Below are 21,585 nucleotides of genomic sequence, written 5' to 3'. Positions count from 1 at the left end.
GGCTTTCAAACTGTTAGGTCTTGGGTTAATTAATAAGCCAGAGTTTACTGGCTAACAGGGAGAAACCCAATGTTTGATACATTTAATTATGAACTATTGAAAATCAGCTTCACATTGGTCAGACATCAATACCACTATGTAAATTTGTCCCAAAACTGTTCACCCATTATCACTGACTGGGTGTTTAAGAAGAAAAATATTCAGTTTATGATCAGGTTTGTTACAGACAAGAAATAGATAATCACACATTTATGATTCTGAAACAGCACATTTTAACCTTTTTAGTCTTTAAAAAAAAGAGACTAAAAGGGCTAAGTTGATCGTTAAAGCTATTCTTAATTACTTAAACAGCAGTTTGACTTTTAATTTGATGCCAAGGGAAATCCCAGATCTATTGTCACAAAAGCAGGCCATTGGCCAGTTTCTGAGGTTCAGTCACACAGGGCTCTGATCTCTGTAATGGAACAGCTGTGTTTGCACAGACTTTGAAAATAAATCTTTTTCCTTTCCTTTCATCTCAACACTGACCTTGTCTACTTTTCCACTTGCTTTTCCTTATAAAAGAAAAGTGAGAAAGGAAGGAAGAGAGGGAAGATGGCTCTTTCTCGTCATCTCCTGTCTTTGTGGACAGTGCACACTTCAAAGAGTGTGCAAGACCCAAGGATGGAAAACTACCGTGCATGCCCCTATACTGAAATGTCAGAAACGACAGCCCCTTTAATGTTACATGTCACGTGGCCTTACAGTTTAGTCATAATCTTCCCTCATGTTTTCATTCAGCTGCTGATCCACAAGAATTTCCACCTCTAGCTGCAGTTTGAAAAATTGTGGAAGATCCACTCTGATTGTAGTTGTTTATGTGCATTTTTATCTTTGTGCAACTTATGAAAAATGTGAGAAATATCTTTTCTTCTCCTTTCTTGACAACCGCTCATACAGTGTTCTTCAAACTTGGCAGGTAAAATGCCGAGGACCAACGTTAGCACACCGCTGACATATTTTGGCTAAAAGTAATTGTTGCCTGCTGCTTCACTAATTTGTAAGGACAGGTGGACAAATATATTACAGCAGTGGTTGAACATTCATGGATATTAATGCATTCCCAACTCTTCACACAAAGACACCTGGAGATGTTTATAATCTTATTTTGTTAGGCTTTAGTTTCCTATGAAATAATTACTTCTGTCATTCATGCAGAGATTTTGGAGCTTCCACCCATAATCTTCCCATTTCTCCAAGCATTTCCTTATAGCTGTGTAACAGTTACACTGTTTGGTCATTTGTGTTCAGTTAGGAAATTGTGAGTTTTAGTGGGATTATACATTATAGAAAATATGCTAATAGTTATCATCAATTAACATAGATGCAGGTTTGGTCAGATTACTACTACTGTCCAAACAGAATGCACTAAGACCTGTTCGTGTCTATCGAGCCGCCCACTGGGCCACAGCTTACGCCAGGGTTTCAGTTCACCCTTGTGAGACAAGAAGAAGAAGAAAATATGTTGACTCGGCAATTTACTGGCAACATGTTCCCATGATTCAGAGCATTCCGGCGCAAGGTGGAGCTTCGGTTGTGCCCTCACCACCCCCTACCCCACAGACACACACACACACACATTACTAACTGCCAAAGTTTCTCTGCAGCTTGTGTAAGACTTGAAGGGATTGCAGGTCAAATCTGCTGGTCTGCCTTGTTGCCAAAACAACTGTTTTCACTCATCATTCACTCCTTACTTATTCAGAGTTATGAATGTGCCTTATTTGTTTACATTACATCAATGACGTTCTGAAAAAGGCTCAGACACATTCACACATGAGACCTTCAGTGACAAAATCTGCAGGTGCATGTTGGACTTTCAATTCTTCTGCAGGAAGCCCGGCTGCAAATTCATGGAAACTAATCTAACAGCTTATCCGAGAGGTGGTTAGACTGTTACAACCTTAGTGATTAACTCATTAAGATTAAATATGTCAAAACCCTAAAGAGAAGAAGTAATGCAAAATTCCTTTGGAAAATTGGCCAATCTATTTGGTAATTGCAACATTCATTTCTATTATGGGAAAATGAGACTCTGCTACTTTTGGAAACTGTTTCTGATTCTCAGCAAAGCTTGGGTCATACAGAGAGAACAGGTTCCTGAGCTTTTTTAAGGAATATTGTCCCCACACAGCTCAATACTAAACTACTCTTATTAATGGCATGGTAAGATTAAAAGCAAGCTCACACATAAGGCCCTCTATGGCTAGTTTAAGCTAGTGCTATCAGGGGTGCAGCAGGTAAGACACACAGAAGGAAGTTTGGTTTAATTCCAAAAGCCATTAAAACTTTGTATGAAGTGAAAACTCCACTGATAATGTTGACCTGCATCTTTAACTGAAAATAAATATTAATTGCGCTCACTGTAGTCTTCTTTTAGTAAAGACATTTTTTAAATGTTTTTTAAACCTGTAACTATAGACCTGCTAGTTGGATTGGATTTTATGTGACCAGAATTTACTCTGAGACTGCATTCACTTGTTTGACATGTTACAATTTGCTATGATACATGTTCATGCCTTTTTCATGAACATGGAAGGGCTTTAAATTGACATAATTTCACATGAAGTCCTTCCAGTGTAATAAAAATCACTCCATCAGCACGTGGTCTCCAAGCTGCCTTTTTATTCACACCTAATCATCTGGAAGTTTAACCAGAAAACTGAAAATGTATTATTAAGGTTTATGCAACAGGACAATTCTACTGTCAGTTTGCCCATAAAGAAAAGAACTACAGACTTTTAATCTGGCCCTTACATATTATTTCTTTTGCAGCTAAATTATTTATTGAGCAATTGTCCAATATTGAAGGAGGAACCTAAACTGACAGGGATCCTGAACTGTTCCAGTTAACTTTTACCTTATTCCATGATTGCAGGTTATAGAATTCACACACAGTGTCAAAACATAAACATGATGGCAGTGTAATTACCTGTATTTACCTACTCAGCTGCATGAACCTTTAAATCAAATTTCAGATCGTTTCAGGGTTTAAAAAAAAAATCAAAATCTAATTTTGAAATTGAATTCTAAGGGTGACTTAGTTTCTCCCCTTCCCTAAAATCTTTTAGAGGCACACTTTTTTTTCTCTTGCTGTTTGTTTCATTTTACCAGTGAGAGGTAAGGGATAATCCAAAAATGCCATCATCTCCTAGCAGCAGTGCAGTGCAGTTCATGGCACCACTGACAGAAATATTGACTTTTCACTTTGAACACAGTGACATAGCACATGAAAAGGTGACTTGTCATGTTTCCTGCAGGTTTTGCCCATGACACATGCTTATATGTGGTTTTTGGTTTGTTTGGTGATTATTTTTGTACCCTGATGACCTTTAAAAGCAGACTGTATTTTTGGTTCTGTTCCTGATATGATGTCACCCCACTTACATAGCAATTATGTTTACTTTGGCCTATCGCACTTAACTGAGGTGGTCATGTCATTTTTTTTTCTCTGTTTCTGAAATAGTGGAACAGAATAATTTAAACTTCGATTCATTATCTAATAGATTCAAAGGGTTGGCTGTGTTTTCCTTGTGTGTTTGTCCACTCTGACTCTGATGAAGGCACGGTAGTGTTGAAATCTCACTCTGTTTGCATAAGTCACGGCTGTGAATTTAACTTGTGTGCTTCCTGTCATTCATAATGCCACAGCTCACTCCCAATGCCCATGAGCCTTAAGATGTGTTGTTTTCAATAGCATGCCACATATTTTTCACAGTATAGAAAGAAAGGATAGTAAAAGTCACTTCGGCACAAATTTGGGATCCCCACGGAGTTTGTCTTTCAATTATATTTCGAGTTGAGATGAAATCAAACGCGTCTTCAACTGTGATATTTTAACGAGATATGACACGAGGTCCCAACAAATAACATTCAAGTGATGCAACAAAAATAGAGGTGGGCTTTTCCCCCTACATCTAGTACAATTTCCGGCCCTTCCAGCCTCTTCACAGACAAGAACACTAGTCAGTTGTAGGTCAGTACCTGATGAAGGTGGTTTTCCCAGTGGAGTACTGGCCGACCAGCAGTACCATGGGTTTACTCTGGAAGTCAGCAGGCTCTAGGGCCGGGGAGTGGAAGTCATGGAAGAGATAGGTCTCTTCCAGCGGCAGCAGCTTCTTGGTGTAAAGAGTCTGCAGTCCCTCCGTAACGGTCTGGTACATCTCTCCTTCTTTGTTGCTGCCACCCTGCTCCTGTTTGACCCAGCTGAACATGCTTCCCGCTGTGTTCTGTATCCAACTTCCTTGTTTCGATGTTTCCAAATATTGCGGCTGTTTTTGCCTCCTTCTCTGTGAGCTCCGTCCTTAGCCTGAGCGGAGGGAAGTGTGTGTCTGGCTCCAGGGAGTCTCGGCTACTCTCAGTACTGTGCCTCCTCTGTGTGCTGCTCTGGGCGTGTGTTTGTGATGTGGAGGGTGCTGATGTGCTTACCTGGGGGCACCGCCCTTCGCCCCGTGACGACACAGACTCTCTCTCACACACACACACACACAACGCACATACGGGGACGTTTCAAGAATGTTCTGACAGGGTACCACGGGAGGCTCAGCAACAGCACGGGAGTGCTTTCGCCACATCTAGCGGCAAAACTGAATATTTGCTCACAAACAAATCCGGTGCAGACATTAAACACATGGATAGTTTTTTAGGCCCTCATACAGATGTATGACATGAAAGTAAGTAAAAACTAACTGTAGCCTAATTAAGCCACGGATGGAATAGTACGGAAGGTTTAACTTGAACTAAAAGTGCTCATTATGCAGACTTATATAAATGAGAGTAGCGATTAGATCATAATACTGATTCATTAATGTTTCTATTCCTTTAGTAAAGCAACAGGAGATGGTTCTAATGAATTTAAGCTTAATCTGTAATAATGCAGTAACATATATTAGTAGAAGTATAATGATAAGTAGCAAAAGCCAACATACGGTTACTTCAATCAAACTATTGTGAAGTAAAAAAACTCAAAGGACAGTAATCAAGTAAATATACTAAGTTACTTTCCACCACTAAACTGTCCTTTAGTGGTGGAAAGTAACTTAGGACAGCGAAGAAAGTGAGACAAGTGCAACAATATATGTTAAATAGTGCCATGAAAAAATATTTGCCTACTTCTTGATTTGTTAGTTTTTTAAAAATATTTGTCGCATTTAAATGTTTCAGATCATAAATTACTTCTACTATTACTACTATTAATAATAATGGTAATAAACAAAGATAAACTGTGTAAATACAGTTTTTGAATGATAATGTGAAAATAGAGCTGTTGTTATAGGGAGATGTTGTCCCACTATTATTGAAAAACCACCGCAGCATATGTGTTCTATAAGGATTAAATTGCTGGAAGTTAAAATAGCCAAGGGCCAAAACAGAAATTGTCATTTTAGAGATATTTATTTTTTGGATGCTCCTGGTATTGTATAGTTTAAAAGGGTGTACACCTTTCCTTTCAGTGGATCATGCAGTAGCAAAGTTAGACCAAGCACAGTAGCAAATCTAAAAAGAAAAAAATATCACGGTGTTGCAGCCAGTGAAAGTCCAGACATCAACCAGACTGAAATACTGTAGTGAGTTATTAAGAGAGCTATTCATAAAGGAATATCTGTAAACATCAATGAATTGAAGCAACATTTTTTTAAAGAAAAGTTGACTAAAATTCCCCCACAAGTGATGTGGGAGAAAATTGGACAAAAAATCTTCAACCTTCAAGTGACTTATTACTGGCAGAGGTGGTTCCTTAAGTTACTGAATCTTATTAACTTACTTGCTTTTTCACAAACTGTTTCTGCATATTTGCTTAGTGTTTATTAATAAATAATAACACTGTGTATTATGTCATGTTTTGTAGTTCATCTGAGGCTGCATTTACCTAATTTTAAGGTCTGCTAAGAACCATATTATTATTATTATTATTGTTGTTGTTGTTGTTGTTGTTGTTATTCAAAAGTCCAAATAATGAGATCCTGTGTCAAAGTCATAACCTTTAACTCATGTTAATTTTGAAATACCAAGTGTGTATCATGATTACCAAAGTTTCATTTTAATAAAATTCTGAAAACTTTACCTACCTTAAAAATGTAGTTTGTGTATATATTATGGAGACACTGTTTTTAATCAGGATTTATTTCCTCCACATATCTTAGTTTTTCACCATCTGTTGAGATATTTAATATTATTGAGAGCATTACCAACACCAACCATCAGGGGGCGCGCATGTAGGCAAATGAGAACCTAGTGCGAAAAATCCTCTAAAGCAAACGAAGAAGAGGCGGAAGCGGAAATAAGGTTCTTTTGTTTTGAAAGAGGGAAATTTAAAAACTCGACGGTGTTAGTCGGAAATAAACAAAAGCATTGGGAGTAAGCCTTCAAAAAACGACAGGAAAATGGACGCAAACTAACACTCTTCGCCCCTGAATGTAAAGTAGGTCACCGGAGAAACATTTTGTAGTGTTTAGGTTGCGTTTGAAACCGAGCCTTTCTTTGATGTCAGCGTCTCAGCTGAACGTGTTCAAACTCCTATTTTCCTTCTTGCACTTAATGTATTTTTCCGACTAAATGTTTACAGATAGGAGTATAATGGAGTAGCTATAACGCAATGTTAGGCATCATGTTAGGAACATTTGGTCGACTGTAGGTCTAACAGAGAGAGCTGTCGATCTTAGCACAACGGAAGCTTTTAGAGCTGCCACAGAAAATAATTTGAATGCTTTTATAGTTAAATACTAATATTAGTTGTAGTTAAGGAAATATCAAAAGAAGAATCTTTCCAGGCATAAAGATTACTTTTTTATTGTTGTTGTTTTTTATTTTTATTTAGCTGATATTATTATGTGGTTTTTTTTTTTTTTTTCGGTGTGTGTGTGTAACAAAACAAAACGAGACATCACTGTAAGACTTTCAGGCTCGATTAACCTTATGAGAGGCCGTCAGTGACTTCCGGTATACAACTTTGTTTCTAATAAAGTGAGACCTCTTTGTAAAATGTAAATAAAATCAAAAGAAAATATTATTTTTGCTAAAAAATATACGTTTGTTCAATTCAATTAGTATTTTAACCATATGTATTTAAAAAATAAAAAAAAAGAAGCTTCAAACAGGCTGAATAAAAAATGAAAAATGCAGATTAATCTGAAAGGCTGCCTAAATAATTTAAGAGCATTGTTTCTGCCTAAATAATTGCCTGGAGTTGACACCAGGATGGTTGCTGAAGTGAAATGGATAAAACAGTCCTTTTGCCTGACTAATAAAAACGTGACATATTTTTTGGAAATGTAGGAGCAACTGTAGGCATGTCCTCCCAGGTAACAAAGAAAGAGCACAAAAGCACCTGAAAGGAGGCTTGTTTGTTTTTTAAGCTATTACATCCGTAAAGGCACCATGAATGCTAAAGGATACATTACGTTAAAATAAATAGTGTTGTCTCTTCAATCCTCAGACATTCTAAATGTATTTTATTGTTAAAGTTTACGCTGAGGGGGAGTTTTCTTTTAACTTTCTACTCTTATTTGTTTAATTAAAAAAATATATTTTGTGATGAGTCAAATTGTTCTTGTTATATAATGTAATTTTTGTAATATCATAATGACTTTGCTTGAAATATCTGCATATGTGCAAGTGGTGCAGGCCTTACTCTTAGAGCTTAAACAAATTTGAGCTCTAAATTTTATGTTGAACTTTAGCTTCACTTTCAGTTTAATGACCGTACAGTGACAGGTATTTGGGGCTAGAATATGTCTCTAGATTCATTCCAAATCATTTTTATGAAAAAACTAGTAAAAATGGGAAAGCTTAGGAGTTTATCGTCAACCTGGAATTCTTTTCAGGGAAGTCAAATATGGTCAGGTTGGAAGCATTTGTTCAATAACCCACTGCGTTGTGTAGTGAGCATGTTGTGATGACAGTGTTTGTAAAAGCTCAGTAAATGTGGTCTTTCATTTTCCTGCAGGGTTGATTCACACAAACATGAAGAAAAAGGCAAGGAGGTCGCAGGAGACACACACAAACAGTGTCCAGGAGGAGTGTGAGTGACTTTCACACACAGTTGGAAGTCAATATCTCCTGCTGCTGTTTTTTTTGTTGACAAATGTGTATTTAAACCACCTTTTGACTGCTAATTCCAGCCATTGTGTGTTGTGTGTTAGGCTTGACTTTTCAGCTCTGTTGTGTTGTCGCTGTGGTTTTAGATATAGTGCTCTTACTGTTAAAAAAAGAAAATCAGCAACTAAAGCTATATCTTCACATTTCTCCTTACATACGTTAAAACCTTAATGAGTGTTTATGATGATGTCTTTTGGGGCCTTGAGAAAGCTTTTTTAGTTGAATGAAGGTTTGCATATTTTGTGTGTATCTGCAGGCTGTGCTTTGTGTAGGTGCAGTGATGATGACCCAGCCATGTTTGGGGAGAAAGTCACACTCAAAGAACATAAACTCTCTGTCCACTACTTCTGCTTGGTAAGACAACGCCTGCAAGTATTTCTGTTTTCACAGGAATATGTATTTTTCAGCCTTCAAGCATATTTTATTGAGACTTGCTTTACAAGTGCCTGACCAACAGTTATAGCATTAAAAATATTCTTTCTGAAAGACTTGTACAAACCAAGTCACAATCAATCGAATATAAAAATAAATAAATAAAACAAGCAAACAAAGAAGGAAATGATTTATTCTATGACCTCATTATGATTTAAGTGAATTTATTTGGTGGTAAATATTAGAGGAGGGAGCACAGTCACCACAGAACAAGAGGGCTCATGGTTTGTATTTTTCTGTCCCACAAATAAAGTGACAATGATGTATTTTCTTAGATTAAAAATGCTTTAAAAGGGTCTGTTTGTTAAGAGTGTGTCTTAATAATATTGTAAGCATGTGTTTGTCTCAGCTAACATCTTGTGGAGTTTATCAGCGAGGAGAGGAAGACGAAGGCATCTTCGGTTTCCTGGTGGAGGACATCAAACAGGAGGCCCGCCGGTCAGCTCGACTGGTGAGCAGTTCAATATTATTACCTTGCATATATTAAGAGCTCTACAGTATCTCACAAAAGTGAGTACACCCCTCACACTGCATACAATGGGTCTGCATGGCACAAGAAAGCCCACAAACAGTTTGCTAAAGACAAGCAGACTAAAGACATGGACTACTGGAATTACGTCCTGTGGTGTGATGAGACCAAGATGAACTTATTTGGTTCAGATGATATTAAGCATGTGTGGTGGCAACCGGGTGAGGAGCACAAAGACAGATGTGTCTTGCCTACAGTCAAGCATGGTGGTGGGAATGTCACGGTTTGGGGCTGCCGGCACAGGGGAAAAAAATGGTGGCCACAAAAAATATTGACACGTTGGACACAATTTGGACATTTTCATTTAAGGGCGTACTCGTCTTTGTTGCCAGCAGTTTAGACATCAAATTTATACTGTTATATTATATCAAAGTGTCATATCTTCAGTGTTGTCCCTTGAAAAATTATAATAAAATATTTCTTAAAAAGTGAGGGGTGTGCTCACTTTTGTGAGATACTGTAGAGCAAATACAACAAATAAGATCCCAACACCCTTCTACATTTGGTCAACAGCAAATCCTCTAGGTGTGATTTGTGATTGAAGTGTGCGGGCCTGTTTGTATTTACTGTTTCCTTGTGTGCTGTATATGTGTCTCAGACATGTTTTGGCTGTAAGAAGAAGGGAGCATGTGTCGGCTGTAATGTCAGGAGCTGTAGGAAGATGGTTCACTTCCCCTGTGGGAGGAAGCAAATGTTTGTCTCCCAGTTCACTGGACTCTTCCCGTGAGTGCTGACAACACATTAAATTCTTTAATTGTATTTGTAGGTTGGTTAAAGGCATAAAGCACTGTTTGCTAACATGAAATACTCCTGCTGTGGCCAAACGGTAGTCATAAAAGATATACACAAGCTGATTTTTCAGTGTTTGCCACACATAGGCTTTACATGCATGGGTGTTAGTTTCTTTCTATGTCGCCCTAGTATGACAAACGTACTAGGGCAACATACTAAGATTTGTCATGGATGCAACCCACATTCTCATCTCTACTGCTTAATCCACAAATGCATTTTGCTTACAAATGTGGCAACATTTAAGAGAAAATAAACAGACTTTCCAGTGGTATAAAATTTATTGCCAACAAACATTGTTACAGCAAAGAAACAACTGACCAAAAGCAAGTTACTTTGTGTGCTAAGGTACATATAGGGTTCTGGGCAGTAACTTAGCTTTTTGTAGGACTGCTCTCTTCTGGACAGAATCATCTGATGTTGTGCTGGGAATCTGCAGGAGCCACTCTTCCAGTTTTGGGGTTATAGCTGCTAATGGTGGTGGTCAGAGGGCCCGGTGGCGCCAGTGTCCGGCAGCCTCGCCTCTGTCAGTGCGCCCCAGGGTGGCTGTGGCTACAATGTAGCTTGCCATCACCAGTGTGTGAATGTGTGTGTGAATGGGTGGATGACTGGAAATGTAAAGCGCTTTGGGGTCCATAGGGACTAGTAAAGCGCTATATAAATACAGGTCATTTAGGCCATTTAATGCTCCTGATTACTGATCTCAGCTCATCTTCGGGGGTCATCTTCTTAGATTGTGGGTCTGACACTCACTAATCTCTGCCCTTCCTCTTTCCATTGCTCACAGAGCCTCAATGATGGAGCACCTGTCTTACCTTCTGAAGGTATTTGACTTGTTGACATTCAGGCATCTTTATCATTTTTCCTTCACCCTGTGGGACACCTAGGTACTTTGGTTGTCCAGTATATCTTTTAGTCTGACTTCTGGTGGCTCCATCCCTTTAGTTCGAATCACCTCGCCTCTATGAAACCATTTGACCACACTGGGAATGTCTTCTGGTGTTATTTCCAGTTCCTACTCATCTTGTCATGATGTGGAGAGGCTGGATGAATGAGTATTTGCTGTTAGCAGCCCATTTATTTTTGTTGCAAGGTGGTCATGGAGTGCATTTAGCTTCTTCAGCCAGTAGGCATGGCTCGTGTCAGGTCTTCATGGTGTACAGCTCTTCATTCCAGAGACTCATTGTTGGATGTCTGTCTTTGACTGGCTGTTGACTGGCTCTTGTTCTAGAAAGCTATGGTCTGCTCTGAGTTCCACCAGGCACTTGGCTCTTTCTCCAAAATGTTCTTCCAGTATTGCTTAGTTTCAGCTCTCGGTGGGTCTCCTCCTGTGCTATTATTTCTTTGAAGCTGATAGTACATCGTGGATCTTTCTTTGGAGAACACACCATTTATTTTCTTGGCCTATTACTTTGTTGCCTCATCAGTTCTATGGTTAGACCTACTCCAGCTACACCATCTCAGTCTGCATCTAGAAGTGGTAATCCTTACTCTGTTGCTGCAGCAGATCCACAGATGTGATTTAAGAGTGGAGTCTGTCAGAGAGGCAGGTGAAACTGTTATTCATTTATCACCAAGTACTTTGGGAGTGATGTACCTGTAAAGAAAAAATTAAGAAGTAGATGTACCTCTTCTTTGTGAACCCATAAAAAACTGTTTCTGCCACAAAAAGAATCTAATTCTACTGAAAACTGAATTACAAAAATGTCCAAACTATCATAGAATTTAAAACTTAAATTCTTAAAACTTAAATAAACTGCTGTAAAATGCTGTCAAAGTTCAGCTTCAATAGTGTTGGTTCCTTTTAAAAAGTATATGCACCAAATTGCAGAGAAATTGCAAAACTCTTCCAAGCTGCAGCTGCATAAAACTGCTAAACTATAATACTGTAAATATAAAAGATAGTAACTGCCCCTCTGTCTGTGTGTCCAGATCTTACTGTCCAGATCATAGTCCCTCCCAGTCTCTGTGTACTGGGTTAGACATCAGTCTGCCTCGATCCTGCTCCATCTGTCTGGACTCTATTGATCCCGTTTTGTCTTACTCCATCCTCAAGTGTCCATCCTGCCATACCAGCTGGTTCCACAGAGACTGTGTGCAGGTACCATGAGTGTGCAGAGAGCCCTGATTTTATATGTTGGGTTGGCTATTTAGTACTATTTAGAAAGGTTTACAGGAAATGCAGCTCGACTTTGCTTTCATGGGAGCTGAATGTTTTGAAATATTCCCTGAATATGTGGTCCTGCATTTTTTTTAATGGTTTATATGGCTGTCCTGCATACTGGACTCTGCTGAATTGATTATCTGCAGTTCTACCACCAAACTGTGTCCATTCAGTTTGAGAAGATTAAATTCATTTTTTACACTCCATATTACAGTGGTCCCTTGTTTATTGTGGGAGTTACATTCCAAAAATGTGAAATCCACGAAGTAGCAAACTTAATTTTTTACAATTATTATAGATGTTTTAAGGCTGTAAAATCCCTCACTACACGCTTTATACATTTTTCTCAGACAGGCATGAACATTTTCATACTTGTATCTTTTGTTTAAACACTTTCAAAGTTCAAACCTTCGTAGAAAAATAAGTCCAGTATTATAGAATGAAACCAAAGGCACCCGCGGCTGCCTTGGACAGTGTAAAATGTTTCGTCGACGTGTAAATTTGACAAGCTGAATGCATTCTGTACTGTACAGGAGACACTGCACAAGATTGATTGACAATGTTCTACAGCCAATCAGGATGCAGAACACAATGCGCTGTATGGAAAATTGCTCAAAAAAAATCTGCGAAACAGCAAGGCCCCGAAAGGTGAACCGCGTTATAGCAAGGGACCACTGTATATAAAAAGTACAATGCATGTGTAACTTTTTGTATTTCTGTGTATTTTTATTGGCGTGTGTCTGTGTGTTAGCGTCAGGCCCACAGTGCAGGCCTGTTCTTCTTTAGATGTACCCTGTGTAACAACAAGGAAAACTTCCAGGAGGAAATGCTCAGAATGGGAATATACATCCCAGAGAGGTAACCTTAAATTATATCTGCAGCGTTTCAGCACTTGTTTGTCCAGGAAAAACTGTTATTTGCTTTGGTTTGTTTTTGTTTTTTGCCCCCCCACCTGAACCCTTTGTCTGGGCTTCCTGCAGAGATGCCTCGTGGGAGTTGGAGGCAAATGCATATGCAGAACTGTTGGAGGTTTACAAACGCTGTGACGCTCTCACCTGCCTCTGCAACAATGGTTGTACACACTCTGCCAAGAGCGGGTATGGCATTTATATTTTTCTTTCATTAGTTTACAGATTTGTATCTTTCGTATCTAAGGATGCTTGTAAAAACAACATTTTCTGTATATTAGTAATGTATGCACATTACTAATATGTATTCCAAATATATATGCATATATATATGTGTGTGTGTGTGTGTGTGTGTGTGTGTGTGTGTGTGTGTGTGTGCGTGTTTATACATATATGTCAAATATACAGCGGTCAGCAGTTTGAATAATGTGCAAAAGGAATAGCAATATGAATGGACTGTATGTAATGGACTGTATAGTGTTGAAGTTCCGGTAGATGAGGGTGAGGTGTCTATGAATGTCACTGTTCAGCAAGCGTTATTACATTAATAAAGTTTGGCCTATTTGAATTAAAGAAATACAGACTCTTAAGTTAGCAGAGTTTCTTAAGGTTAATATCAGTACATAAGTGGAGAAACTATTGAAATCCATCAGATTTCAATAGTTTTTCCATTCAATTAATGTTCAGACTTATTGGAGACAGTTTCAGATTTGCTCCTTTAAGTGGTGTTTAACAGTCTGAGATTAAGAAACAAGAAAAGAATAAAAACTAAGTACAAAAAAGTATTTGTTTTAAGGTCATACGTTATTTCTTATAGAACATTAAAAATGTTGTAAAATTGTTTAGAGCCAACAGGAAAAATAGTCAAGAAGTAAAGTTGCGTCTAAGGATCTATATTTATAACTGCTGTTTATCAAATAAAGACATTAGTTACTGTTAAAAAAAAAACTTAAAATCCTTTAAACAACAGAACCACATTAGCACAGGGGCAGCTGTTTGTGTGCTAATGCTGTGCTTTACATTATGTAAGGCATCAAGACTGGCAAAGTGTAGCAATAAAATGAGTGGAATAAAAAAATTCAGTGCTGTTGTCTCAGCGGAGCAGATCTTAGTTTCCTCAGCTGTGTGAAGCATAATCATTAGTGATATTTCTCTGGCTTTCGTCATCTAGAGATTAGGAAATATTATGGGAATCACTTTATAATTCTGTTTTTGTGTTTCTCAGATGGTTTGAGGTGATCCGCTGCCGACTGTGTGGCTCTAGAGGGACTCACAGGAAATGTTCGGGACTAAAGTTGGACACTAAAGACTGGGCCTGCACTGACTGCACACAAGCGACAGATGGGAAAGGTATGGGTGGTTAATGATGGCTGGTTCCATGTTTGTAAAACACTGGCTAATCCTACCTTTTCCATTTTTTTTCATATTTGACAACGTCTGAGACAACATGTCACTCAGCTCTGCCTCCTCTTTGCTTTATAAATTGATGGAGAGATGACTAAACACTCTGAACCGTGTTACCTTGTTCTCCAGCCTCCCTTGTTAGGTCTCCTCAGGGAGGTCCGAGGAGAAGTCTGCTGTCCAAACGCCACAGGCCTTCAGTTCACTCCTCCATCAGCTGTAAAAGGTACAAGTTAACCTGCCAGTACCTCATCGAGGATGCAGGATTTGTTCTTAATTGTCACTCTCTGTCTCTTAGACCATCTTTACCCGAAAGATCTGGATCGCCTGAAGAGCTCCTGCAGTCTTTGGTCCCTCAGCTTCATCCCCCAAGTGTCCAGGTGGAGGTGATCGGGGACCAGGCTCTGTCAGCTGGTCTCGACTTAGTCAGGAGGGCTGATTTTGACCCCACACAAACCCTGTCTGTCAGGTCAGTGGCGAAAAGCTTTCCTGAGTTGTGCTTGTTGTTTAGACTTTTTGCTATTTGTCTTCTTTACTGTGGGATGTTATTTGTCCAGGTTCAAAGACATAGATCAGACTCCCCTTCCCAACAACCTCTGGGACAGTGACACAGCCAAGGAGTACTTCCTGAAGCTGCTGATGCAGCAGATACAGGAGTGTGTAGTGTTCGAGGGCCCAGATGGATCCAAAAACTTGGCGCTGGACTCAGAGGGTACTTCCAAAGCTTATTTTTGTGTTATAAAGCCATTATGCAGTTGTATGTAAATGAAAAATTTGAACAAAGACACTGACTGTGTATGTTATTCAGCTCTGCGTGAGGACCTTTATTTTGATGTCGGCTGCCTGCTGGCCCTCTCTCTGGTCCATGGTGGTCCACCTGTTGGCTTCTTCTCGCGTGCTCTCTATCAGTGTCTATTCAACTACCCAGCCAACCGTCCCCTCAATGTCACACATATGACCCCTGACACACACTTCACCCACCAGGTCACCAAGGTAAGAACAAGACAAACTTTCATGGAAGGCACAGTGGCTAAAAACGTATAAAATAAAATTATAGGTAGTTTTAAAATAGAGATCGAATCATTTCAGATCACAGAGGCAGAGTCTTTAGAAGAGCTAAAAGAAGTCATGGCAGTCAGCTGGGAGTACCTGGAACTAGCTGGCTGTAATCGACCAATCAGCAGCCTGAAGGAGAGAGAGGCTCTGGTGGAGGATTTGGTGAGCTTCACCATAATCACCAGGATGCAGCTGCCACTGCAGAGGTAAGATAAATAAACATGGAAGTACAGTAGATGGCTGTTTTCCTGCATGCACTGCAGTCCTGATCTTTTCTGAATGTCACCTAATAGAGGTGCCCATAAATGTGTATGAAATCAGTCTTAAATAGTTATAGCAGCACCCTAGTGCATGGCCCGTGTGATGTTTAATCGCTCCCGTGTAAGAAAAGTGAAGGTAATTCTCCAGCAAAGTCAGCGTAAGCATGCCAGGACCCCGTGTGCTTTATCCTAGAGGAGAAAGGGCTGCTGTGGCTTGAACTGGTGCTTATGTTATTTAGACCGTTGTTCTGAATATAAGACGCAGAGTATAAAATGACCCCGGTTTTCTTTATGGACAGCTAAAACTCCATCACTGAATATAAATAAAGAAAACAAAGAAAACAACAAAAGCTTGTCAAAATATAATTCTCCTTTTCTAATTTACAAAAATATTACCACTATGGTCATCAGAGGTGTACTGCTTTAAGTCATTAAATGTAATTAAACCTATTCTTTGAATGTGACCTCAATCAGACCTACTCTCATTAAGGAGAATCCTAATCCATCCATCTCTACAGTAACACACAAATATTATTTTCCATTTATATATTAAACTTTGTTACATACAACTCTGGGCAGATGGTGGTGCAATAGTTCGCACTTTTACTCACAGGCAAGAAGGTCCTGAGTGTTATTGATCTTAGTCATTTGTTATTTTATGAATAAATACTAAATGAGTTGGGGAAGCAATGCTTAAGTGGAAACTGATGTTGCCGTACACACAAAGATTACTAGTCTCATCCTCACAGTGGAAAATCCAGTTATTAATTTAACACAGTTATGAGATCAGTACTTGGTATCAGCAGATGCATAAAACCAAGACATCGTAGCATATTAGAACGGGAAAAGCCTGGATTGGTGCATCCTAGTTACTAATTGTAGTCCTAATAGTAAAAGAAACCAAATTAAACAACACTTCCTTATAACAGCACCTGCTGATCTTCTTTAGGTGTCTTATTTTGTATTTTTTAAGATATGCTTTTTCCATTGTAATGATTGTGGTGATAACTCTCCTGTTTTCCTTGGTCTTTCTTGTATTTTCAGTGTTTACTTTGCTTATTTTCATCCTCAGGTTTCGGGAAGGTCTACAGACTTTGGGTGTCTTTGATCAGGTGACTGAAGTTTGAAAAGAAATTTACCCTTTTCTAAATCAGTTCAAAAATGTCTCAGAGCTGTTTGTAACCCTGTTAACACAAATGGGAATATTTGATGGGAAAACAAAGACTAAGTGACTTAAACTGGACTGATTAATATAAAAAGCAGCAATTAATGTTATTAAACATCAAGATAAAGTATTCAGAAGTTGAAATGAAGAAAAGTGAAGCTAAAAACTCTAATTACATTGTACTATGATCAGGTTCAGCTCTTCCCATCTGTCTTCTGTGGAGTTTTCTGCGAAGCTGGTGATCATCTCACAGCTCAGAAGATTGGTCAGCTCTTCACCATCAACTTCTCTGAGCAGGAGGAAAAATTGAAACGAGAGACGCCCGTTGTCACCTTCTGGAGGCACTTCCTGCTTGAGTGTGAAGGTGAAATGTTAATCCTATTTTTTATTATTATAAATAAAAAATATTGCATTAGGATGGATAAAAGTGGTAGTGGGTCCTTTTCTAACTCTCTGTTTTATGTGTTGATACGTTTTCCCAAAGTGTCCCACAGAAATGATGATGATAATATTTATGCTCTAAAATGTTTATACTCCCTTTCTGTTTTTCCTCAGTTGGAAGGAGCTCCATCTCCCTTCAGGACCTCCTTCGCTTTGCCACAGGAAGTGCCAAGCAACAAGCTGTCAGTGCCGTCTCTTCTCCCTCCATCTCCTTCCTCCATCCTCTCACACCCTCCCCATTAGGATTCAAAGAAGGGAGAGGTGTGGACTGGAGGGATGAGGGACTCTTCCCTCAGAGTGAGCCTGAGTCCAAACACCTCCTCCTACCCGTCACTTCCTCCTACCAGGCTTTTAAAAGCTCCATGGAGCAGGCCATCAGCCACCATGTGCACCTTCTCCCCTCAGATGGTTAAAGAAGTAGGTGGGGTTGGCTCTGGTCTGGTTTGGGATCTGTGTTTGAAGATAAACTCTGATTGTTTTTTTGTTTTTTTCCAAGGGGTTTCTTTGTGATTGACAGAGAGAAATTTGGGCAATGTACGCATTTAAAACATAATGAACAAGGTTTTTTGATGTTTTGTTAAAGAAATCACTATTTGCTTCAGCAAGAAAAACTTTCAGTATCGTAGCTGGTTGAGTGGTATTGTTTACAGATACCATGACACGGTATTAATGTGTAGACCTTAGTGTTTTCTATATCATTTATACTGAGTTAGCTGGTGTTGTATACCTAGAGGACCGACAGTGTTACGTAATACTCTTCTTTTTTCTGACATATGTATAATATTCTTTAGTAGAATGCTAGCGCAGCATGCCTTCACAAGCTCGGAAGAGTGCAAACTCACAAGCACTAGGCAATTCCTGTCAATAGGCTTCTTGGAGTTGGCTGATAAGAAGAAAGAATGTTCTGTATGTTCTTTTGAAGATGTAAATCTAGATGCAAATATCCATCCTTTTATCTATTTACCTAACTGCTTAAACAAGCACGGAATATGAATTGAACCACAAACCCTTTCCTTCTTGTGGCGCTCTGCTCCAAGCTCAAAGGTTCCTGCTGAGGATCCAAGCTGTTAAACGCCTCACAAATAGTTTGATCTTGACGGCAGCATCCGTGGATCAGTCCTGACTTGAAGCTGTCAGCGACGGGTGTTTGGGTACATTGAAATTTTGTCCTTTCGAAAAAGCTAGACTTCAATATTAAAACACTTCTTGAAGGCTGTAGTTACCTGAAGTGAAGCTACTATCGTATCTCTGTTATTACAACCTTGCAAACACATTCTGAGTCATGAGAGTGGTGCATTATTGTTGTTGTTTGTTTGTTTTTATCTATGTTTCTTTTACAATAACACATTTGACCAAATAGGCTTCAGTTCATTTTTAATGCTTGTCTCTCCATAGAGCTTGTCTCTCTTTTGATTGTATCCCAGTATATCTTAAATACATTTATGCTTATGGTGATTGAGGATTTTGTACATATTGTTTGTAGTTGCCTAATGATTAATCCTGCCTCATGTGTTGTTTTTCTGGGTTTGGAAGTGTGGGGAGATTTTTTTGGGGGGGGGGGGGGGCATTTTAGAGACAGAAAACATTGATGGCCAAAACGTAGCCCCTCATCCTGGAATTGTCCTTGGAATCCATTTAGCATTAAAAGGTCTTCAACCGTCGTCACTTTCTGTTATGTAATCTCAACATCTTTTGTGATACGGTGCTGATTTTGTAACCTTGACTTTTAGTTCAGTCATACTTTACTGTACATATTTTTCAAAAACCTCTTTTAACGAGCTGTCCTTGCTTTCCTTGTACTTTGTTCATATTTGCAGATATAAAGATAAAAAAAAAAACTCTGTAATCATTATATTTTATCCAAATGTAAACAAACAAGGGGTCTATGTGTTGACATTAAATGATGTTTCGGAAGTGAAATTAACTTTACTGATTTAATATTCTCAGTGATAAACAGATTTTTTTTTTCTGTGTTGTGTCAGCTATTAAGCTAGCAATGTAAACAGAGTTGGCAGCAGATTAGGATCAAGCATAACACTTAACATTTCATTTCTGTATGAGAATCTGAATACATTTGTCAGTGGCATATTTTGCACTGCTGTAACTTTACAACAGGACTTGTAGAAGAAAGTAGAAATGTACAAACTTTTACGCTCATTAAATTGAAACTACATTGTCATTTCAATTTCATTCATAATTTTGGCCTATAGCTTCAATAAAAGCTAATTTTCATTTAAATAAGATGCCCAGAAAGCTGCAGAAGAAGAAATGTTAGCTGGAGCTTTGCCAAATAAGGAGAACTGTGGCTTTCCTGCAACTTTTTACCTTAGTGTCCTGTTTATCACACATAATAAAAAGCATTTACTGTCTGGTTGTGGTGCTCTTTGTGATAGGGCAGCATTTTTTCTTTTTTTTTTCTTTTTTTTTTACTTCAACTTCTTAACACATTGGCTTTTTCTCAAAACGAACCCAACAACAGCAGTGCATTTTGTGATGAAATAAATTGTGCCGTCCTTATAGCAAATTTGGTTTTCCACTTGCTGTGGAGGGTGAAGCAGCGCACAGTTAGATTAAGACTTGCTCGTTTATCAAGGCAGTTCATAAATATGTAAGCTATAGTTTAGATGTGTAAAATGTGTTAATTTCATTTGGTTTAAGTGTTTGTGTATAGGCAAATGTTTGTCATGCTGAGGGCAAACTGCAGTTTCTGTTTGTAGAGTTCAAAAAACTGTTGTTGATTCATTCTGATGATATCGTATTTTTGTGTCTGTAAATTCAAACTGGGTCCTTATGCTGCTAATGTCATTTGAAGTTTAAACTGGTGTTAGGCAGCCATTCTTCCATAGCATGAACAACAGTAATATTCTAAGGCAGTTTTGGACTAGTAATATTAGTTTTTGAATTATTGTTAGTTTTAGAAATTTCAGGTATTTTTTAACTGCTTTCATATACAATCATTCAGGGTGTTTATTTTGATTGAAGTGCTGATTGCTGCCCACAGCATCGTGTTTTGGAATACGGTTTTAAGGGTTTAAAAGCATTACAAGGTGAAAAGAAATGGCACTTGTGTATCATTCTTACATCTACTTGTATGACCAGGGCCTTCTTAAATAAACCGGACACGAGTGAACAAAGGTGACTAAATCTGCAGTCTCCATGAAACTTTTCAACTCATATACTCTTTCACCAGTCTGCAAATAAATACTGTGATGGCGGTCAGACCCACACCAGGTCCTGAGTTTGATATGTAATGAATCTCCACCAGGAGGTAATGTGGCAGATACCCACAAAGAAAAATTGGTATGGCCCGGATCTGGCCCACACAATATGCTTACATATGGCCCACCTACCGCGAAGAATGACGGCCCTTTGGTGGCCCAGATCTGGTTTGCCAGAGGTGGCCCACACATGGGCCAGCACAAGGCCAGTTGCAGACACACTGCTGGCCCTGTGCTGGCCCAGAACAGTTTCAGCTTTGGCCCCAGATGTCCTTAATCAAGCCATGTAATAACAACATGTGCTGGAACATACATAATAGTGCAAAAATACCATGACAAAACTCTGTTCAGACAGTGAATGGACTGATTCTCATATAGCACTTCTCTACCCTCACATATTACTCAAAGTGCTCTATACAACATGCCACATTCACACACTTTTTCTAAACTGAGTGCTTCCTAACTACATTTGAAGTCTCCACACACTGACTAGAGGAGAGAGGGGTCAAACCACTAACCTTCCGATCAGTAGATGCCCTGCTCTACCTCCTGAGCTACAGCCACCCAGTGTTGAACATGAGTAAACCCTCACTAGGTTTCGGATAAAGTGTACACTCACAAACCTGTCAAACCTGCATTTGAAACGCTGGCTACCATAGGAGTATAGTATTGAAACATGGCATTTGGGTCTTCTAAAGAAAATAGGAACATAAATAGTGCCATCATTGCCAGACCTGGCCCACATCTGGTTGACATACACCCTGCCATGACACCAGTCAGTCAGAAGTGCCAGCTTGGTGCCAGATCCGGGTCATACCCGTTTTCTATGAGTTTGGGCCAGATGGACCAAACCACAATCAGTCCAGATATGGCATGCCATCACATAAAGAGTGCTATCTATGCCAGGCCTGGCCTATATCTGGATGACATACGTCTTATCATGCCAAGAGTCAGCCAGCAGTGCCGGCTTAATACCAGATCTGGGCCAGACCTGCTTACTATGTGGGTAACCCTGGGAATCTTCACCATTAATAAGGAAGGGGCAGAACCTACAGATGACCTTAAAGATGTTGGAAGAATCATGAA

General features: G+C 39.0%; 2 protein-coding genes across 2 annotated transcripts in view; one reads left to right on the top strand and one right to left on the bottom strand.

Moving 5' to 3' along the window:
- The window catches only part of ehd4 (EH-domain containing 4), a 36,514-nt gene extending 31,986 nt beyond the window's left edge, over positions 1 to 4,528 (bottom strand). Inside the window, exon 1 of the mRNA XM_026192012.1 lies at positions 4,024 to 4,528. Within this exon, the coding sequence (XP_026047797.1) occupies positions 4,024 to 4,253 (230 nt within the window). The 5' untranslated portion in view covers positions 4,254 to 4,528. The remainder of the gene's footprint in view (positions 1 to 4,023) is intronic.
- A 1,757-nt stretch (positions 4,529 to 6,285) lies between these two features.
- On the top strand, positions 6,286 to 19,650 carry g2e3 (G2/M-phase specific E3 ubiquitin protein ligase). Its single transcript, XM_026193446.1, has 17 exons — positions 6,286 to 6,460; positions 7,985 to 8,059; positions 8,393 to 8,490; positions 8,918 to 9,019; positions 9,696 to 9,820; positions 11,819 to 11,987; positions 12,802 to 12,908; positions 13,031 to 13,147; positions 14,184 to 14,308; positions 14,492 to 14,585; positions 14,658 to 14,828; positions 14,917 to 15,071; positions 15,168 to 15,352; positions 15,449 to 15,621; positions 16,748 to 16,787; positions 17,033 to 17,204; positions 17,396 to 19,650. Exons 2-17 carry the CDS (start codon positions 8,002 to 8,004, stop codon positions 17,692 to 17,694), a joined length of 2,190 nt encoding a protein of 729 aa, XP_026049231.1. The 5' UTR covers positions 6,286 to 6,460; positions 7,985 to 8,001; the 3' UTR covers positions 17,695 to 19,650.
- The last annotated feature ends 1,935 nt before the right edge of the window (positions 19,651 to 21,585 follow it).

This window comes from Astatotilapia calliptera, chromosome 14, assembly GCF_900246225.1.
Source record: "Astatotilapia calliptera chromosome 14, fAstCal1.2, whole genome shotgun sequence".
Taxonomy (NCBI): Eukaryota; Metazoa; Chordata; class Actinopteri; order Cichliformes; family Cichlidae; genus Astatotilapia; species Astatotilapia calliptera.
This window is presented reverse-complemented; position numbering and strand designations above follow the sequence as displayed.